This window comes from Lemur catta, chromosome 2 (genome assembly GCF_020740605.2).
Source record: "Lemur catta isolate mLemCat1 chromosome 2, mLemCat1.pri, whole genome shotgun sequence".
NCBI lineage: Eukaryota > Metazoa > Chordata > Mammalia > Primates > Lemuridae > Lemur > Lemur catta.
The window spans coordinates 62,296,554-62,324,551 of record NC_059129.1 but is presented as its reverse complement, the minus strand read 5'-3'; the positions used below and the strand labels follow the sequence as shown (position 1 = coordinate 62,324,551).

The 27,998-nt window shown below is 37.2% G+C and overlaps 1 protein-coding gene across 3 annotated transcripts in view; it reads left to right on the top strand.

Annotated features, from left to right (window-relative positions):
• The first annotated feature begins 388 nt into the window (after nt 1–388).
• The window catches only part of HMGCLL1 (3-hydroxymethyl-3-methylglutaryl-CoA lyase like 1), a 136,345-nt gene continuing 108,735 nt past the window's right edge, over nt 389–27,998 (top strand). For all 3 annotated transcript variants that reach the window (XM_045542227.1, XM_045542226.1, XM_045542225.1), the window contains exon 1: nt 389–628. In XM_045542227.1, the coding sequence (XP_045398183.1) occupies nt 521–628 (108 nt within the window). In that variant the 5' untranslated portion in view covers nt 389–520. The remainder of the gene's footprint in view (nt 629–27,998) is intronic.

Here is a 27,998-nt window from a genome sequence, read left to right as displayed (position 1 = left end):
ACCAATTGCCTCAAAAAATTTCAAAATCGAGTTTATTGGCGTAAAGGTGAGTTCAACAGTGGACAAATCTACACCGAGCCCGAGAGGCCGAAGCCGGGAATGACCAAACTCACCCACACAACACGCACGCCCCTTCTTTTTAGCGTAGACCCTTTCCTGCCACCTACGTTCTGAATCAGGCGAGAAGTGGCTGGGTGGGCACGTGCAGCTACAGTCAGCCCTGAGCGCTCGGCGTCGCGAGGAAAATGAGCCACCCTGGACATGCCCTGGCTCAGCCGGCCCCCTCGGGTCCGGGTTGCTGGCGTTCCCGGCGTCCCCCGCAGGTGCCCCTGGCGCCCCTTCCCCGGGCGCCGCCGCCCGCCCGCCCCGCCGGGCGCCGCCGCGCCGCGCAGCAGGTCCGGTCCCCGCGGCCCGCGCACGGGGGAGCGGAGGGCGCGCTCCCGGCAGTTCCCCGCGCGGTGCCCGCCCTCATCCTCCTCCAGTCTCCCTCCCTTCGCCGACTGCGGCCCCCGGCTCCGCCATGGGGAATGTGCCATCCGCGGTGAAGCACTGCCTCAGCTACCAGCAGCTTCTCCGGGAGCATCTCTGGATCGGGGACACGGCGGCAGGGGCGCTCGACCCCGCGCAGGTACCGCCTCGCGGCCCAGGGTGTTCCCATCCTCTCGCTCACGGACGGCCAGCCTCTCTCCCGTCGACCTCTTGGTGCCCTCACCCCCATTTATGTCACCTCTGCACCCCAGGCTCCTTCCTGCACCGGTTTTGTCGTGGTAGGCCGCACCCTTTCAATGGTTCCCCATCATCTCTCTGCGGTGATTTGTAGACCCGCCCCTACAGATGAAATCCAGCAAAATCCCTACCTGTGACCATTTTGCAGGTCGCCTAAAGGAAATGATTCCTCCTCTTTGTTTTCTTGGGAAGGGATGCATTATATTATATAATTTGCCAGAGATAGTGCCCTTATTCTCAGTTTCCTCCTTGTATTGTGTGACAGAGACGACAAATTTGTCACAATGTGAGGCAGAAAAAGGAATGAAACCAATGCAGACAGACGATTCGGAAGACATAGGATGAAATAATCCATCAAATCATTAATTACTCCTAATGCATTTGTGCTTCAACAAAATTTAACAAGTATGAAAAAATTGTAAATAGCTGTAAATTGTAAAAATCTGATTTCAGATTAAAATTTATTCCCACATTTTTCCTGAAGGCCCATGTTAAGACAACAGGCAACTTAATATTCTCCACGCAGTTACGATTTAATGCGGTCTCAACCAGAATGTCAGATAAATGAAGAAAAATTAAATGAAGAAATTCACTTTTCCCCTTAAAAAGCTTCAAACTTCACAAAATATTAAATAACTGATGATTGCCACGCAAATGTTAAAACATGGAAAAAAGGAGGGGCACAATGAGGGCTTAGCTATATTTTTTTGTAATTATAGACACTGGATGCAAAACTATTTCTAATTTGTCTTGTGAACAAAATAATAACTTGTGTTGTTATAATATTTTAGTGGATAGGCATAATTGCACCATGTGACTTTAAATCAATTGTTCCAATATTAGGTGTTCATTTTTCCATAGTGTGTCCTCAGTTCAGTGTATCAATATGTGAAATTGCAATCTTAGCTCTACAGATTGGAATTCAGCATTTGTGGATTCTTTAAAAGATACTCTGCATCTCATTACTTACAAGATGGCCATTGTCATTTAACTTAAAATGCTTAATACAATGGGAAAGGGAGAAATTTATCTTTCATTTTCTTACATGTTAATGTGTCTATTTAATTTTCCTACATTCTATTTTGATCTTCCTATTATAATGTTTCCTTTAATGTTCTTAACTTTTGTATTCAGTTATATAATCAGAAATCTTTAACTTTGTTTCCTTAAGTCTGACACTTTGTATGACTTCTGTTGCTGGATGAAGATGGTATTTCTTTCTCTCTCGCGTTATTTTCTGACTTACACATTTTGTGAACTTTAGGGACAATGATAGAAGATTGGCTTCTAAGTAAGGATGTCTACTTTACTCTGTTAAGATGGGGAAGCAGTTTAAGTGAAAATGAATAGGATTATGGATCAAGGAATGTGAGGAATAGAATTTTGGGACACTCAATCAGCCTAATGAAGACTTCTTTTTTCTTTCTGGAGAAAAAGCTATGCCTTCTCTAAATATTGCCTTTTAACTCACTGACTGCTTTGCCCAGACAACTCCTATTCATGTCTCAAATACAGGTTACAAATCACTTCTTTTGTCCACCCCTTTTCTTCCTGCAGCATTAATGCCCCTTTCTCGATGTTCTCAGGAATTTTATGTGTTAGCCCCAGTCCTGTTGAATTGTAATTTATTTTCTGTCTTATTTGAACTCATAGCAGCATTTGCACCTGACACTTGGCTTTTTGAAATCTATCATTTTCCTGGGCCTTTCTTCTAATAAACCTTTACTGCTTTAAGCCCTACCTCTGGTTCCTCAGTCTCGAGGGCAGGCTAAGTGACCTGTATCTCCCTGGTGAATGTTTAGGTTCCCTGTGAGTATATGTATTCCTCCTAGAGCTGCTCACCCACACTCACAGTTTCAGTTACTGTTTGGGTATCAGTGTTTTCCTGATTTACATTCCCATTTTTCTCTTGAATTCCAGCCCAGTTGTTCACTTGCTGACTTGATATCATCACTTGGTTATCCCAACAGCAACTCAAACTCAACATCCAAAATTTCATTCATGTTCTACTGCTTCCAACCTTGGACCTCCTCAGTATTTCCTATTGCAGGGAATGCCATCATAATTCATTCAGTTTTGTAAGCCACCAACCAAGAGCTCCTTTCTTTCATTTCCCCACGCCCAAAGTATCACTGAGTCTTGCAATTTTACTTCTTGAGTTTCTTTTGAACCCATCCATTTTTCCAACTTCACTGCTACCACCAATTTTAAAATGGCATTATCTTTCATATGGATGACTGAACTCTCAAAATAGTCTTATTCTCCATGTACCCCCTTTCAGCCCACTGTCTATATAACTTATTGGGAATGTTCTTTATTTCCAATAGAATCATGCTATTTCCCTTCTTCACAACAATCTGTGAATTCCCATTGCTTTTAGGAATGGACACCACAACTTGTAATATGTTTTCTGAAGCCTCAAATGTTCTTTTCATTGTATCTCTCAGCAGCATCATTTTAAACTATTTTCTCTTGTTCTTGCCACTTTAGCCACCGTGGCCGCCTTTGAATTCTTTAACAAATCACGTTCCCTCTGGAAACACGGTGTTTTCTCCTCTGCTAGGAGGATTCTTTTCAACTAATTAACTTCTATTCAACCTTCAGCTCTCAACTTGGATGTTACTTTCTCATGAAACCTTTCCCAGACTTTCAAGGCCAGCAGCCTTTGTTATACTTTTATTGCATGGTGACTTCTTTGTTATACATAATATGAATTATGTGTTTATTTTTGTGATTATTGGATTTGTAATCCCCTGCGAGACATGGAGCACAGTAAGAGCAAGGGAGGTATCCACCACAGGATTCTGAACACCTAACAATGTCTGGTTAGTTTTTGGTGGCCAGTAATACTTGTTGAATAAATAAATGAGTGATTGTTTACCTTCCAGGTCACAAGCATCACATGCTTATGAAGACAATGAACTTCTTCTTAGCGTTTGTTCAGGGTCCAAAACAATGATTGGCAAATTGTAGTTCTTTCATAAATATTTGTTGAATGGATGCAAACTCAATGAGAATGAGGACATATTGTCAATAGAGTTTGGTCTTAGTGCCTGTAGATGGGTATTATTGCTGTTTGTGTCTTACCTTTTCATCTCATAGAACCTAGTCGTGCTTTGATGGGGAAATGAGGTGAAAATAAAATCTGGAGGCTGTGAAGAGACAGCAAAGAGCCTTAATCAATTATCCATTGTAGAATCGGCAGAGAGAATCATGAGTAGAACTGACTCCTGTGATAGGAAGTAAGTTTGCAGTTGAACAGATAGAAAGTCTATATTTTGAAGAATGCTGTGCTTGGGAATAAAAGAGTGGAAACCTAGATCTTTTTCTGGTAGCAGCTTATTCTGTGATTTTGTGCATATAATGGCATGACTAGACTTTAAATTTTCAGTTTACACATTAGAGATATTATATTCCTATTAAATTATTAGGATGAAATTAAATATCATAGGTGTATGTGTATACAAATACAAATACATGCAATTGAAGTTTAACAGTGTATTACCAAAAATAAAAAGGGTCAATGTGAATGAAGGCTTATTCTACTCCAGGTCCAATAATTAAATTCTTTGCATCTCTACATTTTTGCTAATGACAGTGATTTTGCAGAAAGGTCTCTTAATAGACCAAGAGGTTAAAGTTGCTCATTCCGTGATTCAGGCTATTTCTTAGGGCCTGTTTTATTTTCTATATTTATCTCTGTTAAAATGAGTATCATGAAGCTGGCTTAATTGGTATGTGTAAGGTTTTGATTACATTTAAAGATCCTGGTGAATCTGTTCCTCTTTGATTTTCAAGTGTGGCTTAAGCAATAGCAAAATCTCTTCACATATTAATGCCCTGTTGCAACAATAAAATTTCCAAAGATCTAAATTCTAACATAAACAATGTTTCAAACTGATTACATTTCTAAAAATAAAATTGTGGATTATGTGAGATTAAATTTATAGTTATTTTTTATTAAATTCTGATCCTTCATATTATGTTCGCTGTCAGCAAAAATTATGATTCAAAATAAAGTTATTTAGTGCTAAAGGTCTCTGGAATTTAACCTCAATGTATTATATTTCTGCTTAAATGTAATCATACGATAATGTAACTATATACTTTTAGCTTGCAGCTACGTAGTCGTTAGTACATTTACTAAATATCTTATGATGACTGGGGAGGAATTTTCAGAAAGTAACCAAACTACCATCCCAGTATTTGTTTTCTGTTTGTCTCATGTGTTCTTTGTTCCTCCTCCGCTCTTTCCCTTCTTTTTTGGCTTCTTTTGAAATAATGTAGTATTTTTATTATTCATTTTCCCACTGCATTAACATGTGAGTAATATGCTGTTTTTATATACTCTTAGTTGCTGTCTATAAGATGTCAAAATACAACCATGACTTATTAAAATATAATATAAATCAGTACTATTGCAACTTACTAAAATGCAAATGTAGCACTTTATTTACTGCCTTCTGTTTTTTATATTTTTCTTGTCACATATATTTATTCTCTGTAATATTCTCTGTATGGTACGTTTACAAAATAGACTTATACAATCAATATCCATTTATATTTATGTACAATATTTTTCTTTCCTTTGTTCTTTATTTCTTTCTTCATCTAATAATCTCTTCAATCTAACATTACTTTTCTTCAGCCAGAAGTATTTGCTTTAATATTTTCTTTCGTAAAAAATCTACTAATGATGATTTCTTTCGGTTTTTCTTGGTTTGAAATTATGGGCACACACACACATATATATATATATAATGTTTGTAAATATAAATGAATATTGACTATAAACATAGATTTAGCTAAATAATTAAAATACATAACAGCAGCACAAAATACAGATTTCTCAACAGATATGTGGGATCCAGAGACAGTGAAATCGGCTGGTTTGTCTTATTTTTTGTCTTTTGATGATAACATCATTCTCTTTTCTTTGTTTTTGGTATTACTATGGTATATCTAGGTATAGTTTGCTTTATACTTTCCTGGCTAATGGTTTGTAACATTCCTTGGATCTACCACTTGATGCTTGTTGACTTTCACATGTTTTGAAATATTTTTTAACCATTTTTTCCTCAAACATTGTGATTCTTGTCTTTTTTTTTTAAATCCTCTAGTTGAGCCTACAACTAGAAGAATCTTAGAACTTTCACTGTGCCGTATTTATTTCTTACATTCATTTTTGTATTTTCATCCTTTCTTTTTTTCTCCATGTTTAGTCTGAATATTTCTTCTCATTTATATTCTATTTCACTGATTTCCTCTTCAGCTTTGTCAAATTTGCTGCTAATCTAATTTATTCAGTTCTTAATTTTAGTTATTATTTTTGAGTTATAACTCAAAAATTTGAATTTGTATATGATTTTTTAAAAATAGCTTTTGAGTTATATTTTTGAGTTATAAAGGATTTCTATGTGATTTTTTAAAATAGCTTTTAGTTCTTTTCCACGACTCTCTATCTTATCATGAATTCTTGAATATTTGTCAGAGTTATTTTAAATTTCATGTCTGACAACTCCAATATCCAAATCCCCAGTTAGTCAGTTTCATGTATGTTCCTTCCTGGTATGCCTACTAAATTTAAATCATATGTTAGACACCCTGGTATGAAAGAAATTATAGACAAGATTTGGAGCTCTGAATGACATTATTCTTCTCAAAAAAGTATTTCTCTTTTGCTTTTGTCAAACAATAACTTTAGGAATAACTTACTTTAAGTCAATCAGGTGCTTAGCTGGTGTGGTTCAGTATACTTTATTTGTGAGGGCTTGTTGTTTTCTCTTCACCCTTACTTTTATTTTGTAGCCTTTCAGAGGTCCTAGCTAAAACCTAGGGTGTTTACCAGGATCTCTCCTCCTTGTTGGGACCTGAACTCAAAATATTTCCTCTTCAGTCTTGTAAGGCTCCTGGAAGCTCTGATTATCTTCTTAGCTTCTCAGTTGCTGATACAGAATTGGCAAATACCTTAAGAAGAAAACTCATGCTGAATGTTGGCCTCAACACTTTTTTTCTTCTGCACAGTATACTGGCTGCTGAAGTACTCACTACCTTGGCAACTTTCTAAGGCTATCAAACAAATGTTTTCCATTAATATTTTATCCAGCTTATCTGGTTCTCAGCGTTGTTCTGAACAAGCTAGTCAGCCATTGTTGAAAGATTAACAATACAGCAGGGAAATTAAATTTTAAAATACCAACTTTGCCATTTAGTTTAAATTATAAAAATATATTAATTTGCCATATTGCAAACAATTTTGAAGTGTTTACATTCCAGGTAATATGCCTGCTGTTTAGATTATCAATTTAAATTTTAAAGAAGGAATAAAAAAGATTGCTTCATGAAAAATATTTTATGGAAAACCAATGGTTTTCACTATGAAGAAAAATTGTGAAAGATAATGGAGGTATTTTCTAAACAATACGAAAAGTTACATTATGCCCAATTTCAATATCTGGTTTTAGAAGAACAATATACTATTTACTCCCTCTTTATGTGTGACAGAGTTTAATAAAATTTCAACAGTTTAGTAAAATAGTTTAATAAAATTTGTTCAATTAATTAATAACAAAATGGATAGTTCCTTTATAATATTTTATCTTTATTGACATATATTTATCTCATGTCTTTCCATTATATGGGTATAAAGTTGGTAAAAGTATTTTTTTATTATTGTTTACCTTTTCTTTTTATTCTTATGTTTTGCATTGCCTCTTTTTGTTCCTGGTACATTCTCATATTCTCTCTCTCTGTAAGCCTTTCTATATTTTATGACTTCACTCAAAAAGTGTCTTGTAGACTTGTTGATCCTCTTTACTATATGTGTGTGTTTGTATCTGTTTATGCGTGTATGGTGTGCTAGCAGCTGATTTCTATTTTTTGAAAAAAATTCTTTTTCTTCTCTATTTTCTTTGGATTAATATTTTAATTTTCATTTAAATATTTAGCTTATTTTAGTTTTTGTAAAAAAATACTTGCTTTTAAGACTATTGTTTTGCTTATATATGTCTTCTAAACTGCTCATCTGATTACTGTTCATCCTTAATTAGGTGAATTTCACTTTAATGATGTTTGATGTGACTGTTGATATGTTAATCCTATTTTCTGCCATATCTATCAGCCTCACTCACCATTTTACGCTTCCTATTTTTAAGGCTGTTTGTGCCTTTTTGATATTCTTATTTCACATTTAAATCACTACTATTGTTTGGACCAAAAGATATATTTTGAAGAATGAACTCACGCACCTTGAAAAAAAGACAGTTTCATTTTTACACCATGATTCTTCACATAACGTGTCCCAGGCACATTGCCATTCTCAGGATCCTTTCTGGTAATGTAAGACATCTGACAGATGAGGTGATAATAGTGAGTTCCAAAGACTTGTAATACTGATTTGAGGTCCAAGATTTAATCATGGGCACAATAAATTTAGAAAGTCGAAAGGATAGGTATTTGTGGTCAGAGGTTTAATAGATGAACCATCACAAACAATAATAAGCCCTTTTTATGACCATGTGAATTAATGGTTGGAATGGAGTAAAAGTCCAGTGAATTTCACTGAAAACCCAATATTGGATGGAAGTTCCACCGGGACATTGAATACACTGCAGAATGTGTTTGGATTTGGGATGAAGGTAATGATGGTGAACTAAGTTCTAATGGACTTGATATATGAGAGATAAAAATCGTCAAGCAGAGATAAAAGACAATATGGACAAATCACATGAATCTCAAAGAAGCAGGGGCTTTTACACAAGTAAAAAAAAGTAACAGTCTTCAAGAAGTAATGGAAACTGAAGATGCTGTCCATCTTCCAGTCACTAAGCAAAGAAAAGGAGATAGTCTCTAGATGGGAGGATTGCTGGTGAGGTCCTTTTCTCAAGGCCTCATTTAAGGCCAGGAGATAAGAGGACTGTTCTTAAAGAGGTTGAGAATATAGTGGAGCTTCTTAACTATAAAGCTGATTTTCCAGATGGAAAAATAAAAAGACTTGAATCTCACCATAACAGGAAAGGAAGAGAACTATGCAGGGTTCTATAGGAGGAGTAGATGATTTGGGGGAATAATATATTGGGAAATGACTAAAGAGAACAGGACTGTGAAGTAAGGGGGGTTACCAATTGAATAAGTCTCAGCAGTCTCATGGTGGCTGTGTCTCTTTGGGTATTTCAGTATTAGCCAAGTCATGGATTTATTGCATTTCAAGAGATTCCTCATCTCTGCAGCATGAGGAGTCTAGATCTTAAAGTAACCTTTAATTTAAATTGACTTATATGCACTTTTTTTTTTTTTTTTGAGACAGATTCTTGCTCTGTCTCCCCAGCAAGAGTGCAGTGGCGTCATCATAGCTCACTGCAAACTCCAACTCCTGGGCTCAAGTGATACTCCAGTCTCAACCTCCCTAGTAGCTCGGACTACAGGCAGGTGCCACCACACCTGGTTAATTTTGCTGTTTTTTGTCGAGACGGGTTCTCACTCTTGCTCAGGCTGGTCTTGAACTCCTGAGCTCAAGAAATTCTCCTGCCTTGGCCTCCCAGAGTGCCAGGATTACAGGTCTGAGCCATTTCAGTGCCCGGCCACTTATATGTGCTTTTGAAGGAAAGTTCAAGGCTGTTCACGTTTTGATTCCTGAAGGAAAATATCTGGCTTGTGCATGCTGAGATCAAGGCCAGAAACTCTAGGGGGGTTTCTGTGCCATTAGGAAGTGTGCTCCTTAGTGTTTCATGAGAGATACAGTCATTTTATATTCTCCTTATCTTTTATTTTTAATCAATTAAGGTATGTTATTTGGAATGTTTTTCCTATTCCAAAGAATTTTATAGCTATACAGATACCACTATTGAATGCTCAATATGTACCAGGACTGCCTAACTTGTTTACATGCAATAGCTCATTTAATGCTCATAATCATCCATTTTACAGATTTAGTAATTGTGGTGCAAAAAGCTTAAATAATGTGCTCATGGTCAACAGCTAGTGAACATCTGACCTACGATTTGAACTTAAGCAATTCTACTTCCAAAGCCTGCAATTTTCACCACTATGCCAGTGCTTCCTAAACTTTTCTGGTGATAGGAATCACCTGAGATGTTTATTAAATACACAGGAAATTTTGATTCAGCAGTTCCGAGTTGGAGCCCAATTATCCTTTCTGGTTCACTCAATTTTGGTAAACACTGTGTTGGACTGTGCTGTTACCCCATGACCCCTATATCTGCTGTCAAAAGGTCATGTTTCCTCTAATCTGTCTTTCCAGAGCTCCTGGCTCCTGCCCATGAAAAAAAGACTGCTGTGAGTTTTGACTTCCCTTCTATCCTTTTTAAGGTTGAGACTAGAGTTCTGCCTGGAATAGAATTGCATTGGATACAAAAGGAAAAACAACTTGGTTTCCAATAAATTTCCTGTTCCCTTCAATCTTCAATACTTTCTGTCCTTGGATTCCTGTTGGCTCCTGTATTCCTTGCTTTCTCAGATTCCAGCTGGCTTTCACATCCTTCCCTCCCCCTACTCTGTGTTCTTGTTTTTTCATTAGCTCTGAGCTCCTCCAAGTCTTCTGGCTTTCTTTATGCTTATTCACTCTGTGCTGTAACTTTCCCTGACCCTTTCTTCTTTCTCTCCTTGTCTACCCCCTTCCAAGCTTTGTTTCATTTTATTTTCCCTCATCTACCAAGGAGCTAGACTGTGCATACCCATATCTTTATGGGTCAGTGTCATGTAACACATGGTTTTGAAAAGAGATAAAGCAAAATAATATATTTGGAGACTATCATATTAACAGAAATTCTGATTTGAAAGTGATTGTGTAGTGTGCCTGAAGCCCTAAGAACAAAAGCAATGTTTAGGATCTCAGCTTCCTATCATTATTCTGAGCATGTTTTGTTGGTCTAAGTAGGAGATGCAAATTAGTTGCCCAGGTGAGCCAAATGTAACCTTTGGAAAAGTTTGCTTTAGACTACACTTAAAATGTAAGTACATACGAATGCCTTTAAGTAGAACTTGCACTATTTATTCATATACTTAGCTGCTTCAGGCATCAAGGTTATCTTCCTGTGCCTGTGGACATTTGATTTGTAATGCTTGATGGACAATGACATGGGGATATTTTAATGAGACCATCCAGGACATTTCTGAACGTTGCCATGTTTTTCAACAGTGTAGAACCTAATCATAATCACTCAGCAAGCAGGAAATTGTCTTTAAATTACCAAATGGTTGCCATCTTCCCCTTTTTGGACAATCTCCCTTTTTTTTTGAGTGATCAGAATTCAGTCCTAAATGAACACTCAAGTGTTTTTAATTTCTGTTCTTGGATCTAACCATATTTGTAAGCCAATTTTTGTGTTCTTTTATTGCAGAAAATAATATTGATTAGTGGAGCTTGTTCCCAAAACATTAATTCTAAAACAAGACTTTATATAAAAATAATTTTATGTGAAGACGATTTTTAGAATTATTCAGATTCTTGAAGGTTTATATTTTTAAACTTTTTTTTTAATATAATTTATATGAATGCCAAGCAATAGCAAGAATGGAAAAGCTCTTTGAAAAAGTTTTGAAAAATAGACAAAATCTGTGGTTTCTAGGCAATGATGTAGGGACCAGGGCTGTGAGATACAAACACTTTTGATAGGGAGGAACTGAGATTTCCTCCCCTGCAAGAACTGGGCTCTGGCATTCTGATACTAGCAGGGTGGTAAGGACCATTGTGGGGGAGGAGGGCAAACTGTTATGAAAAATAGAACCGTTAGAGCATCTATCATAGGGGCACCACCCAAGCCACATTTTCATTCTTCATAGCTATATTCCTTTAAAAGCTCATTTCTCCACTTCGCTTTTTACTTAGATCATTCTTTTTTCCTGCAATTCTTTCTTGCAATTCATTTAAAAACACAAGCCTGTAAACTTGTTCTAATTCAGTGTGTGGGGAGTTAGTGATGACAATAGAAGCCTTTATGGTGGAGGTGGATTTGAAGGTCAAGTGGGATTTGAATACAGAGTTCCTGGTCAGAGTAAGATGATGGAAGATTGATGGGCAGAATTAGTAGAGTGAAATCACGGAGAGTTACTCCTTTAGTTATATGTGTGTGTGTCTGGATGTGTGTGAATATGTATAATCTCCACCTGTATCTGTGTTCATCTATCATCCCTTACAGGAAAAAAAATGGTGCAAAGGCCCCATAATCTTAAAAATTGTTTTATATTTTTTATATGTGATTGGGGGACAGATGGTCCTCACTTTTTACAGGAGTTGAGGCTATATTTCTCTAGTATCCTTCACCTTTCTCTCTGCCAATCCCAATTCTTGTGTAGTGCTTAGTGAACTTGTCCTTTTCTTCTTCATTGAAGCAAGTTCCCTACCAAATATGGTTGAATAGCTTGAAATGTTTCTTTATTAATTATATATATAATTGCACTGCTATATTGAAGTCTTCCTAAAGGGTACAGGTATATTTTATTTACTTTCCTGTTATCCTGAGGACCTAAATATTTAGATCCTCATTAAATATTTATAGAAGTAAATAGTTTGTCGATGATAAATATATCACATAGCCATGGTATAAACTTCAGGTGATTTTAGCCAAATTAACTGCCTTTTTGACCAGCAAAAGTATGTATTTTATTACATCAAATTAGTAGTTTTAGCTCTTTTTTACTATTTTTCATATTGGGCTATGTCTACTTTTAAATTCTGGTGCTATTTTTAGGAAATTTGAAAACCTATTTGTATCTTTTCTCGGCTACTATTGTAAAGGTTAGGGACATTAGAAACTAGCTTTTCATGCATTTTTCACATCTCTGTATTTATGAAGTTAATTCACACAGTGCATGATATGCATGTTCACACGACTCCACTTTACAGGAGAAGCAGTAGAAACACTGAGGGGTATAATGATTCCCTCAGGGTTAAGCAGCTTCTCTGTTGCAGTGTTGAACCTGTGGTCTCCAGTTGGGGATACAGCATTTGGGCTCCATCACCCACCAATAGTAAGTGCGTCAAATGTCACCTTAGGCCTGTAACTTTCCAAGTCACGCTTCTTTGAATTTGTGAAGTAGGGGAATACAGATGGCAGGAAACTTCAACTACATAAAAATGCCTTCAATACAAGTTTTATTCTATGAAATCAGCATTTCATAGAGTCTTTCTGGTGAACTTTATTAAGAAGCAATGGGGTCTAGGAAGCTTGACAAACAATGAGGCAGGAAACCCCAAGGAGAACATGTCTGTCAGACATTTTTCCTTTTAGGTTTTCCTTCCAAATATTTTTGGATCTTGAAGGAAGTGGAGTGGCTCTCTGCCACCACTTTCATACATCTGTAACCCACTGGGTGTACAGAGTCTGGCATTCACTTTTTAAATTCTTTACTCAATCTGTATTTATTTCACTGTGAAATAGAAGCCGATCATAGGTTAATGCTGAAGTCAAAATATAAATCTTATTTTCTTTAGACATGATTTCTACTTTTGAGAATTTGATTTAAGAGCCAATAATGCCCTAATTTTTAAAATGATAAGGGACAGTTCAAACCTTGCCTTTACAGAAAGCTGTGGACCTGGTCAAATGTTAAAACTGAGGGTAATTTGGTGCTCTGTTGGCCTGGGTTTTAGGACTATGTTTAAAAGACATTTCCAAGACCTATGGAGAAGCAGATGTAGTTATTCAGGGTTTCACTCATGAATGTCTGCTATCACTTAGCCCCCATTCCCTTATGACAAGATTTTAATATTTAATTTAATATAATTCTGCTGAATGTATGCTATAGAATATACTGAAAGGAAAATTTGAGCTAAAGATAAAACATAAAGCATGCATAAATGCTTATCTCTAGAGAGCTAGATCTCTTCAATCTACTTGCTCTGTGAAGAATGTATATAGATGTTGACCTTTTGATGAGAAAGAGTTAGTGATCACTTATTAAATAAAATGTCAGTCATTTGTCTTTAATCAAAAAGTATTAAATGGGGCAGCAGTATTATTTTAACATACTTGCTCTAGATTTGCAACTGACATCACATGGGACAAATGAAAGATTATCTGAGATACAAAATGCCATGTTAACTGTTAATAGAGTAATTAATAAGAATTTGGAAAATTATATAATAATAATATCAACTATTCTTTATCCAATAGTGAACTTATTCCAGTGACTTTGCCAAAGGCTTTATGTAATTTCTGAATTCTTATTGTTCTGCAAAGAAGATTCTGTGGTTCTCATTTTCATTATGAGGAAACAGGGGCTCATAGACTTAATAAAACTATCTCCAGGCCACCCACCTGGTAAAGATACTGAACTTGAACATACACCAGGTTCCGAAGCCTGTACTTTTTTCACTACATAATGTCAGTCTATTGACTAGTAGGAACTTTAGGTATAATAATATAATTTTTTATCTAGTGCTCATTTTGAGGTAACTTTTTTTTTCTTTTAACGTATTAGTCAAGTTCTAGATTAAGCTGTCACTTTAAGGAAACTAACTGCCATTGGTTACAAATGCTTCGGATGATGTAGCTCAACTTCCATCATTAATTCTTTTTTGAGACTCAACATTTACATCCTGAGGTGGAAGAACCTGAACAAATACTTTTTTCCCCTCAGAGACAGGTTATATAGACTTTTAAAGTTACTCCATAGTTTTTTGAAACCTTTCATGAGCTTCTCCTTTCACTCTGTACATGCCACCAGACTGCCTGTTAAATAGCTTTTTAGGATATTTCTGATACATTAAGATCCTTCCTTAGTTCTTCAGGAAGTAGCTGAAACTCAGGGCAAGTACAGTGGACTCAAAGTCATCAAATTTATATAAAATGTATACTTATTTGGTATTGCATACATATGTATACAATACAATACCAAATATTGTATATATATATTCCATATGCATATTGAAAATTCCTAGATAACTTCTGCTGAGAAAGTCTATTTACTTTACTTCAACCATTGAATATTTCTTCTTGTTTCTAAGAGACCAGCCCAAACTATAGTGTGTAGAGTAAAGCTGCACTATCGTGCAATAAGTGGAATAAGGAAACCTCAGTCACCTAAAAAGATGCTGAGGTGTTATTGTGATGTTAATAAAAATCTTAATTAATACAATTGGGTTGCTTGAAACATATAAAACAGCAGTTGCCCATCATTTGTCACAAGAAACATAAAAGTAAAGAGAATGAAACAAATTGTACTTGATTGATCGTAGAATAAAAAAGATAATGTGTGAGAAAGAAAAAATAATATCAAGGCAGTTGTTCCAATACCCACCCTACCCCTAATATAGTAACTTCAGTCTAATAATTCCATTTGGGAAATAAGGAGCCTCAGGGGCCAGCGCCAGTCACACTATGACAGAACACTTGAACTTAACTTTATACATGCACTTTGATGAAGCTTTGCTGTCCTTCCATTTGTGCTCAGCATTTCTAAAAACTGTGCTAAATGTTGAGGTGGCCAGGAGTTCCCTATGCCCTATTTAGATAGCTCCTCATTTTTCCTCTCCAAAGGAGCATCAGTCTGTGAAACTGCATCAATGACCTCTCAGGAAGCCCTGAGCCCATGATACTTGATGGTGCTTCTCCCTCTTTTGCCAAAGGCAAAAGCATGAGAAGCCCAGTAACTTCATCCGAAACTGTTGGGAAAGGAGAACAAAGTATATTTATTGTCATTAGTTTTATATGAACTCCTATTTATCTAATTTTAATGAAGCCACATGTAAAACTGGGTATAAGGTTCTTTAATTACTCAAACTACATGTAATAACTTTCTTTTGTCTTCAGATTCATAGTGTATTTGGAAACATTTCCATTTGGAAACTTTTACAAAGTTTAAAATATTTAAAATGGGCTGAGATGTGTTATAAAATAATATTTCATTAACTCCCAGGAAGGAAAGTAAATGTGGACAATTAAATTTATGCATAATCAGTAAAATACACAATTCTCATATACAAAAGAAATCATAGGAATTTAAAATCAGAACTGTGCATATCTTATACAGTCTAGCTATTTGTATTAATATTACAATTCTGGCAAAGCATAATTATATTTGTTCTATAAAGTGTCTGTTTTATTTCTTATATTTTGGCTTTAATGCTCCCACCCAGCATATGTCAACACTTTATTAGATCATTAAATTATAATTTATTAGTTATCACCAATTAGACATTTGAATGCTTTTCAAGTGTTTAAAATTTTAGTGGTCTAATTTTCATAAGGGCAAACATTTATTGCTCATGAACTTGTTCCTATAAATGTGTATGTATTTAACATGTATTTGCATATATACATAGCCACTGAAATTGACACCATCCATGTCCAAATATGCTTGTGAGTGTATAAATGTATGTATGTATGTTTATGTATATGAATATATGTATGAACATATTTATTACTGTTGGATAAATGGTAGTATAACAAGGCATATTTTTGGTGAGTTAGAGCACTCCGAGGAAAGAGAGATTAGGACCTGGAGCAACTGAAGCCATTTTTGTATGAGATTGATATAATAGAAAGTGAGAGGGACCACTGAAAAGTGGGTGTGTAGGAGAAGGCATTGATGAGGGTAGTACCTTCACAATGCCTGCTCTGTTTCATCTGCCTTATAGTTGATTTGCTTAGCCTGTTCTGCTATTATCTTTGTCCTTGTAACTTCAAAATATTATCTCAAATAAGTTTTCAAATGACCATCTTAAATTACTAGATTTGTTCTTGAATGACTTTGGGCAGTTGGACCTACTCTTACTATTACTAGACAAAACCCATGTAAGTCAGCCATTGATGTTCCAGCCCCGTCCCTCCACGAGAACTGAAAGGAGACCCTTCAAGGCATGGCATCTGGTGGTGGTGGCAGCAGATCCTGAGTCCTTTCTTGAACAGTTATCTCCCATTCTTTCAAAGTATTTGGCAATAAAAATAATGTGTGTGTGTGTGTGTGTGTGTGTGTTTCAGTGTGGTCTAACATATATAGATGTTCCTGATATTAATATTAATATTTCTAAAATACTTCTGGAAATTTAAAGAGTGATAGAAAAATGTTGAAACGACTTGTGAACTTTGCAAGGAGCTTTTATAGATTCATTTGAAAATATAGTGTTATAGTTTAAATTTTTTTCCATTATTTAGTCTAGCATAAGCTGAGAAGACCTATTTGGAATGATCCAAGTGAAAAAAGATAAATCATTTCCGCTTAGAGATCAAAGAGTGGTATTTGAAAGGAAGAAACTAGCAAGTGCTATTCAAACTATGGAATTAGAATGGATATTATTATAAGAATTGGAAACTAAATTTTTGTCTTTGTTACATTATAGCTGATAGTGGTGGACTGTTACTTAAGCATAATCTTATAGATTTTTTTTAAGGTGGCTTTTAAGCAAGAGCTGTGGCTTTCAAATTGTGGTCCTTGGGTCAGCAACATCATTATCATCTGTGAACTGGTTAAAAATGCAAATTCATGGACCCAAATTGACTTAATGAATCTTAATCTCTGGAGATCCCAGGAAACTACTTTAACAAGCTCTGCAGGGGATTCCTATGTGCATTTAAGTTTGAGAACCACTGATCTAAAAAGTCCATGACTAAAGAGCTTTATGATCTAGATAGGAAACAGCTGAGAATTAGGAGGCTTTGGTTTTTAAGGCCCCTACAGTCTTACTTGTAGGAGCCTTATTTCCTTATTTCTAACAAAGAACCTACATTAATGGAGATTGAAGGACAAGTAAGATCAAAGTGTTAAAAATGATTTTATAAGATAATGTGGGTTAGTTATATTCAATGTTGTTAATATGAGAATCTTCTGGGATTAAACAATTTTGATAAACATTACATATTTTTATTTCGAGTAAACTGTTGAGATATTTTAGTTTATTGACTACATTAAATAATGCTACTGAAATAAATTGTTTTGATACGGAATAAAGTTTAACTTTATGGGGCAACCTGATGAATTGTGTTAGAGATTGGTTTTCCAAATAGTGGCTTAACTCACTTATAACCTGTTTGTTAACTATTCTTTTGAGGGAAAATTGAAATCAGCCACTATAGTTTTTACTAGAAATTAAAAAGAAGAGCGTTGATTTATTGCCTAAGATGGCTGATAAAGGTTGCATCCAACTTTAGCAGAACTGTGCAAATTTTTTTTCTTTGTTTTGGTGTTTCAGTCTGCAGATGTTTGCTGTTTTTGTGAGGAAATAATGGTGTTAGCTATGAGTTTTCTTGGAAAGAAAGAGCTTAAAAGCTTTGGAGTGCTGGAATCGCAGTCTGAACAGCCAAATGAACATGGATGGAATGTTAGGTGAAGTCCATGGGGAGTCATTCAACAGCAGCATCTGGAAGGAAACAATAAGTGATTGGAGGGTTTACTTTTCAGGCAAATGATTAAGAGGTGATTAAATGAAGGTGTTAGGATGTGAGGGAGGGAAGGAAGCACTGAAGGTGTATATGTAATATGGAACGGAGGGATTATGGAAAAGACTTAACAGAATGAACTGTAGATCACAGCTGAACTTATAAAAAAACTGGAATTGGAATTTGGACAGAACAGCTTATAGGTATCACATGAAACAGTACATGAGATTCACATAATACAGAACATCCTGAGAAGTAATTTTTTTTTGTTTATTTTTGGAACAGTAAAAGACAGTGATGATGTCTAGTTATTTAGAGCCACTGGACATCATTCCTTAGAGTTGGAAGGACGTCCTGCTATTACACCTTTATAGTCTTACTCCAATTACATTGGCTCTGCTTTAAAGTCCTGAGAAAGCTCTGGCCTTGGAAATGGAAATCCAAGGCTTCGATCAAATGAGTGGTTTTGCTGTAGCAGATTGATATGAACTTGCTTATGATGCAGCAGACAATGTTGACCTAAATTACTTTGAACAAAAATTGCTTTTTACTCTTCCTGTGAACAATTTATGTCATCCTGCCTATTTCTCTTGTCTCCTGACAATTCCCACTCTCCACCGTAAATGGATGAATAACTGAATGAATGAGTTAGTGAATACAGGAATGAATGAATAAACGAAACTCTATGTTTGGTTTAGATGATATGAGAACTAGTTTATTTTTCCCCCCAAACCTCATGTTTATCTTAAAAAACAAAATCAAGTTTATCTCGGAGTATATGTTTTTCTTCTTGATGCTAGACATTTGAGCATCTGGAGAAGTGAGTTGTTACAGAGAAAAGTAGGGCAGCATTATGGAAGCCAATGTCCTCTAGCCCCAGTCCTCCCTCCTAACAGCCACTTAGAGGTCCTTTAATTTTAATGTATGGAGATTTTGCAAACACAAGCCTCAATCTCTGCACATCTAAGAATTGTATTTTATTAGCCAGTATGTCAGAATTCTGTAACACACAACTCCACATTCTCTGTGACTTAAAATAATCTCAGATGATTTTTGCTCAAGTCCAGAGTGAATGATCTGGTCATTCTGGGACCCAGATTCCCTCTTGTGTCTCTGCCCTTTTCTGGGTTCTTTCCATTTAACTGGATGGTGGGGAAAGACACCACAGGGAGGACACATCCACCTCTTACCACTTCATTCGGGAAGTAACATGATATTGCTCTATTCCATTGCCCAGAAATCATGTGAATGGTCATACTCAGAGCTGAAGGTGGCAGCAGAGTGTGGCCCAAACTCTTTCATGGTGGTCTCTACCATATGGACTCAACCTTCCTGCCAAATCTCTAGGCAGGCTCTTTTTCTTGATCGTAAGAAAATGTAAATCTAATGGGGCACATTCAAGGAAAAACTGGGTAAATTAAATAGAGGTCTATGATTGTAGTATTTGCTCCACACTAAAACTTTGTGGAGGAAAACTTTTTTGTGGACCTTTTTATTTGGAACAAAATGTCTCATGTAATTCTATTTAAATATCTCTCTGGCCTCACCTCCTATTCAGCCTTGCTGCATTCTGTCTCTGTAGACTGGTGTTCTTTTAGGGTGATTGTTTCATTAAGTGGGTCTGAGATGTCAAAATTTAAGGGGTTCCGGATTGCCAAAATGTATCTGAGGGCTGGTTCCATTGGTAAGTGAAATATGGAAATGCCTGCTTGCCCCAAATTTATTCCAGCTACCTTGGGGTGAAAATGGCATTTAGATAACCAAGGTCATATTTCTGACAGATTATGAGGTTAGGTAAATTTTATTGAGATTTGGGAAGGAGTAGCAGTTTGGCTGCTTCTGGTGATGGTGGAACCATTGAGGGTTAGAAGTAACTTTTTTAAAGAGTCAAGGAGTAGCTCTGGAGAAATGTTGAAAACAAGTCACCTTTTCACATATTTGCCCAGAGCTTACCCTCTATAGAACATGAATGTTAAATGGAAATGTAGAAACTGGAAAAGACTTAATCTCTAGGGTGGCCGCCGTATTGGGATTAAGGGACTCTTGGAAGGATGGCTTTGCTTTTTTTGTGATTGTTCTTGGTTCACATGGATGGACTGTGAGATCTATAAGCAGGGCCAAAGACTGTGACCTTGTACTGCCACTGGGAAAGCTATGGATTCTGGTAGCTCTAGAACAGAAGTATAATATAATTAAGTCTGTATTCCTTCAAAGTAAATTTTGATAGTAAATTTGGGTGAGATTATCAGATAATTTATGGTCCAAACAAGGAAACCATAAAAGTAAATGGGAATGGTATTGATTGCCCTAGCACAATAGGTGTGAGCCAGGACCCCCTCACACAAAAAGGGATGTACAGTGACATTGCATTCATCTAACAATAACCCTTCAAAGTATTTAATGGCCTTCACTTTAAGAAACTTTCATTCTCATCCTACAGTTTAAATTTAATTCCAGGTTAAATAAGAATTGACAGCAACACTAATCTAAGTAGGTTAACCTTTGATATCTTTAAGTTATAAAATTACCTGTTAGTTCTTTGTGCTCCAGGTCAAACATTTCCAGTACTTTTTACCCTTCCTTGTCCTTCCTGGAAGCTGCTGCTTTAATCTCTTTGCAGACCTTTTCTAAGTTCTCTTTGTCTCTTTAAATGGAGCCTGAAGCAAGACTGGGTTCTCTAGCTAGGTTCCAACCAAATCCGCAGTGAGACTGGAGTATTTTAGACTGACCCCAACAGGCTAAACTTTTACCTAAGTATCCTGTTTCTCACTTGTTGAGCTTGAGGATAGAAGGCTGTGGAATAAATTAGGCACAGTCTTCAAGTACATGAAGCACGTTTAAGTACAGTGTAGGCACCAGCTGTACTCTGTGCAGGCAACATAATTTATTGAGTTAACTCTCTTCCTCCATTCGTGGAGAACAAACACTTAAGCAGGGTGAGATTTAGGTTTACATGCAATGAACAAATACACACATGATGTGGCTTAAGAAGGATCAGAAATTCAGTGGCCCCAGACCACCCCTCACCAGCCTACTCATATTCCCAACATTAGAGACACCTCTGGGGTTCAAGATATGGTGTCTCTAAAATGAAATAGGCCACCTGGAAAGGAAAGTGTAATAAAACCAGTAGAAACCTCATCAGCTGGGTACAGCCCTAAAGAAACAAAATACAAATTTTAATTAGAATTGGAGGCAGGAAGGGTCAGTGTGTTAGAATGCAGAGCCAGGTGAGGAGTCAGGGAGTGAGAAGCAATCTAGATACCGCTCAGAGCACAGCTGGGGTTGCTGATGGCAAGGACTGCCAGCACACATGGGGGCGCTGCCAGGAAACCCCAAGTGTGGTTATTTTGCTTTAGGCCAGCCTGATGTTAGATGTTCCAGGCAGGAAGGCAGAAGTCAATGTCTGGCTTAGAGGCTCAATATCTTAAGTGGGAAACGAGTTAAGCACAACCATATACCTTAAAGCTTAGTTGTTGAAAAAAATATATAAATAAATCTTTATATAAGGCTGTTTAGTATAAATTAGTATCTGTAGTGAGTTCTCAGTTTTGTAGCCTTGGGAGTAAAAATGAAGAGAGCTAAATATTGGTATCATTTGGGTGATTGAATCTAACTTTATAAAGTGTGAGAAAGCTTCCTGTAGGAAAATATTTAGTAGTATTCTGGGGGAAAGTAGGAAAGAGTTTAATGGAGAAGCAGGTTTTGAATAAATTTAACAATTTACTTTACTTTTTATTACATTTGGGACTATTTCCCTCTCACAAGTATTCTGACTTTCTAGGCATTTTACATCAAACTTCCAGGGGAAATCAAGATATAAGGCACATGTATGTCTGCCCTGCCTAACCTGGGCGTCAGGAGACTTATTTTGTCAGAGTGAAAAGTTATCATACCCTCAGGGTCTCCTCCTGCCCCTGTACCCAAACCATCCTAATCCAGTCTGCCATCATCTCTCATCTAGATTATTTCTATAACCTCCTAATTTTCAGCCTCCCTGTTTCCACCCTGGCTCCCTTCAGTCTGTTCTCAACCTAAGCCCCAGAGTGAGCCCAGTTGAGTGCATACCAAATCATATCATTCCTCTGCTCCAAAGTCTTCTGGTGGTTTTACATCTGCCTGGGAATAAAAATCTTTACCTGGGCCCTGTCTACCCCTCCAACCCCAATTTGTTATTTCTTTCCCCCTTGCTCACTCTTCTCCACTTAACACTGCCTTCTGGCTCTTCCTATAAGAGTTAACACACTGGGTGCATTTTCCTTAATCAACTCTGAGAACATAACACTGGCTGTTCCCTTGACTAGAAAGCTGTTCTCTGAGATATCTGCATAGCTTTGCACCTATCTCCACCACCTACCTCCTATTCTTTCCTCAAAGCACACATTCTTACATAAAATTGCAAATGTGTCTCCTGTCCCCCCAGCTCCTCTCCCCCTTCCTTGATTTCTTTGTCTTCGTAACACTTGTCACTATATATTTTAATCTTTGTTATTTTTTTTTGTCATTGCCTGTAAGTTCTGTGAAGACAGGGCCTTTTGTCTATCTTGTTCACTGATATATGCCATATGAATGAATGAGTGAAAGGACAGCCAGGTTACTAATAGTCACAGAACTCCTCGGTGCCCTTTGTAAGTGGATGCTGCTAACAATGATTGCAACTTTTTGCCTTCCAATTTAGGGAACCCCCAAAAGATCCTACACAGTGACCTTCAGGGTCAAGAATCTTGATATATTATAGCCAGTAATTCCAGTGAAGGTGTTCAACTTCTCCTCACTCTGCCCAGCAGAACCTGTACAGCAGAAACATGTGTATTCCTTTAGACCAAGGGACATCCTATCCTTTAGAAAAGCAGTGGTCCAGCTGTTCAGTCACCCTTTGTTTTGTTGAAGCTTCCTTACCACACGCAGCTCCCATTCCAAGTGTCATCCAAGGTTTCCCTTGCGCAATAGTTATTCCCTTGGATAACTATTGTGCAAATAATGATTCTAGTTGCCTTCCCCAGAGTATCAGGGAGCGCTATGAATAGTAAATTTTTGTTAGTTTTCAAAGCCATAACGTGGGTATGAACATCCTCCATTATGCGACTAATAAAAAAGTTCACTTTTATGAACACTGATTGAATGAATCATATCTACTTAATTTATTCCATTAGGGTTTACTGAGCATGTGCTCTAGACCAGGCTCAGTTCTAAGGAGTGGGACATAGCAGTGAACCTAACAGACCATACTCCCAAGGGGGTATTCGTCAAAGAGAAGAGACAGTCAATAGATACATAGATACTTACATAACATGCTAGGTAGTGATGAGTGCTAGAAGCACGATAAAGATTAAGGATGATAGTGGAGAAGAGTTTTGTTATTCTTGTTTGTGTTTTTGTTGATTTTTTAAAATTATTATTTCCTGTAGGGTTTTTAGGGAGCAGAAGCTATAAAGGAAATGAGGAAAGAGCAGTCCCGCAAGAGGAAGTGAATTGCAAATGCCCAGGTGTTCAAGGAATAACAAAGAACTCAGTGTGGCTGGAGCAGAGGTGAAGGATGAATGGGAGAGGATGTCAGAGAGGTGATGAGGTGCAAGATCATGCAGCCCTCCAAAGCCATGGCAGAGACATTGCATTTTTCTCTCAGGGAAATGGAAAGTTATGGAGAGTATTGAACAGAGGAGTCTTTTGATTAGGTTTGCGCTTTTAAAGTGCTATGGTGGCTGCTTTCTGCCTTGGAGAGGAGGTGGCAAGAGTGGAAATGAAGAGATCTCTTACAATGTTCTTGCAGTAATTCAGGTAAGAAATGATTACTTCAGATAGAACATGATCTGCTAGGTAGACCTGATATGGGATGTGAAAAGAAGAGAGGAATCAAGGATGAGTCCATGTGTAGGCTTTAGCAGTTTAAAAGAAAAATGTGGCATTTCCTGAGATGAAGAAACCTATGGGAGGGCAGGTTGTAGAGGAAAGGAGTAAGTATCAGTTTTAGACAGAAGAAATCCCTTAGATCTGGACAAGCAGGGCCCTTGCCCTAAGCATGGTGCCTAAAGGGGCCATGTGTATTGGCATAGAGCTTTTTCAAAATGGCCTACATCCACCTCCTCTGCTTGGATTGTTCTTAGTATATTCCATCGCCCTTATAATTTGAATGTCCCAAATGGTGTGGTTTCTCAAAATTCTGATAGATTCTGAGGTCGACAGGCTTGTCCATTGCATTAACCATGGTGGCAGTCAGAATCATTAGTGTACCCTGAGAATGATGACAAAATGAGTAACTGGGTTACTTAAAGGAATCACGAAATCTCTTTTGCTTCAGGGTATAGATCAACTCAAACCTTATGCTGTGATGTGAATGTCTTAACTATTCATCTGACAGCTCCATATTTTGCAGGAGGACCTGCATTTTTAAAAAATTTAGGTCTTGTGTACCCAAAGACTGTGCTTGAAAGTTAAAAGAAAGCTCCCTGGGATGAAAGACGAAACTAAAACCTAGCTTGTGAGGAAGATATGGGGCTTCTTAAAAAAAAAAATTCTTGCCTTTGAACATATGATGCCAATCAGAATTATAAATGTATTTAATTTGCCTTTTAAATTAGTATTTTTTCCGTAAAACATTTCTAACAAGTAAATAGCTGTAACTCCTGTGTTCATTTATGACATTATTCAGCCAGGTTTTGAATATGAGCTCTCATTTATCCTCATGTTGAAGTGAGTACCCCTCTGTTGCCTCTCAGAGGTTCAAACTGAGGTTGACATTGCCAAGTGGAACAGGATGGGTGGAGTTGATGGTGTCAGCACTGGAGGTGGATAAAATTGTTGGCAGGTTCCAGAATGGGATAATGTCTCCAAAGTGTTTTGAGCTCCTTGTTGAACGATCTTGAATAATTTCCACATATTATTTTGATTGTGGTAAGGACTGGGTAAGATAATCTGCTCCACTAACAACAATGATTCCTTTCATTGCAAATTTTAAACAAATAGGTATATTATAAAATTATGAATGGAATAATTTTAAGCTACCCTTCTTGCAAAATATTAGAAAAACTTTTCATGTGCTCAAGTTAGTCTTATGAAAGGCAAGCAAAAAACATTGATCAAGTGTTAACTGTTTACTACACACTATGCTAAATGCTTTATATCCACATTCTCATTTAACCTTTACTGTAAACTTATGAGCCAAGTGTCATTATGATTCCCACTTTTAACAGAGGATGGTAAGGAAGAGTAATTAAATTATTTTTTCATATTTGTGTGTCAGCTTGTGGTAGAACCAGGTCATTTTTCTCTAGAATTTTTCACCACCACTTTGGATGGCCTTCTATACCATCATTTTTAAGAAATGTCTAAGATTTACTTCAGTAGTGGTATTGGAAACCCAGCTCCTAGAGCAACTAATGCTATATTTTAGGATGGTTTTAACTAAGCTGCTTCCTTTAAAATTAATCTCTGTATCCAACCAAATAGGCTTTCTTTGACCAAGTTCTAGCATAGGGCCTTGTATATGTTAGGTGTCCAATGAGCATTAAGTAAATGAATAAATGAATAAAAAATAATTGCCTGTATCTATTATTTGTCTAATGGCTACTATATATATGTATAGCACTCTGCATGGCTTTGACAATGCTCTTTTTAGCTACGATGATGTTCATTTTTTATAGATGAGTAAATGAGATGCAGAGTGGTAATATTAATCACATTTTCCGCTATACCAGGGATGGAAAATAGATTTTGTCTTGAAGTGTAGACTCAATCATTGACAGTAGATACCTGAAGCTGGATATTAGTATCTACCTGGATAGGTACTGGAGTAGATAGCTGTACTGAGAAGGCCTAGGAGATTGTACCAGGACTCATCATGAAAAACCACCATATTTGATTACTGTTGTCCGCCCTGAGTCTGAAGTTGAGGAGTGGTAGCATTTATGCTTGGCATTTGTAACCTCTGCACTAGGCCAGTATGCCCTTCTGAGATAGGATCTCTATAGTATTTGTCAGACAGTTTGACACTTTGAATTTTGTTCTGAGCATTCAGCTATTGTGTTGTTTATTTTTGGATGCCTACATTAAGAAAAGCCCCCTGAATTATTTCTATAAGTTCTTAATGCATTTTAATTTATTTTCCTTTCATATTGTTAGAACTTTGACTATTCATTGATAGAATAGATCACTGTGATGTTCTACACAATGTCCAGATATCTCAGGTCCCTTTGAAACATATTGTGACAGATGGTAGGAGAGTTAATATAGCCCTGGGAGAATTCTGTAAATGACTACTGTTGTCTGTCCCAAGGAAATGGTATTTCTTTATGATGTCCTTTTCATCAGATATAGAAAAGAATGCATTCTCCCTCTCAGTGGCTGCATACCATGTACTTGAGGCAGTGTTAATTTGCTTTTGCAAAAATACTGCAACTGACACAAAAGCACAGAAGCTGCAATTGCGGTAGAGTTTATGGTAGTCCATTATCATCCTCCAAAATCCTAACATCCTTCTTGTTTTGGTAGAGGCTGCTGATTAAAGTAGATTTATGATGAGGCCATCACTGCTACTTGTTTTACTTTAGGTTCTTAAGGACGGCAATCATCTCTGCTATTTCTCCCAGGATGCTTTCTTCTTCTTTTTCTCATCTTCCTTCCTCTTCCTCTTTCTTCTTCCTCCTACTGCTTTTTTTTTTAACTATGTTTGCTGAAGGAGAGGAGTGAGAAATTCAGAAGCTTCTACCTGCCCTTCCCTGCCATGACAGCTTTTATTTTACAGGTCAAGAAACAAATATGCAGTAGGGGCTATTCCAACTCCCAAATATGTCATTTCCAATTATATACTTGGGGCCTGAGAAATAGCCGTAGGGAGGCAAGGGCCCAGGACTCCATTTATTATTCAGCTCCCATATTTCTCATCCTAACAGAGGGGGGCATGATGATATGTTGAGTCTCCAAGTATCAAGTCTCATTATATCAACTTGGACCTTGTGTCCAAGAGTCTAAAATGTTTGATATTCTCCTTTACCCAGTGTACATTTACTCAAGTAAATGGCCGTGGGTCCCTCTGAGGAAAAATTATCTGAATTACTATGTAAGTTCCCATAGTATCACAAGGTCCCATAAGCATCTGGTTGCTTCTTCAGCCAGTTGGTTTTTGGTCTGAAAATTGTCTAAGTTACATAAACTGGGCACGGGATTAAGATTTTCACTGAAGCGGCTAACCTCAACTAACTGATCAACTGTGTCCTTTATTTATTTTGATTGTGTGTGTCAGAGTGGCTTAACCTCAACCCTATGGCTTTTGGATGTGATCATTCTTTGTTTTGGAGGCCTGTCTTGTACCTTTACCCACCAGATGACAGTAGCGCCTGGTAATTGTGACAACCAAAAATTTCTCCAGCCATTGCCAAATGTCCCCTGGGGGGCAGAATTGCCCTACATGAGAACCAGTGACTATTTTAACACTATATTGCTGCAGTTTACCAGGAGTAGCAATATCCCACCCACTTTGAAGGATATGAACGGACTGAAAATTAGCCAGTAAGTGATCTGGCTCCCAAAGTCCATTTTAGAGACCACTTGTTCGGCTCACTCACTTCTGGCCCTAATTATCTTAGGTCTGGTTCCCTAGGAAACAGATTTTGGATGAAGAGGTGCTTGCAGGAAGTTCTTGCCCTCGGATTTAATACCTGTGGAGATATGAAGGATATATAGTTTTAACTAGGCAGAGGGAGAAAATTGAACTATGATGTAGACACAATAAAGGCCTCAGTCAATCACACAGAGATCCCTGGAGCTGCTATGGCCCTTCTAATCGTACTACCCAGAGGCAAAGGGCCTAGGCTTTTATGTTTCCATGTGGGCCACTCACTGAATGATCCAAGGGAGGGGCAGGACCTTGGATAAAGTAACTTTCTCTAGCTGAGGATGATTCCTGGAAAAGGGCTCAGTGAAATGCCATCAGCTGCCAAA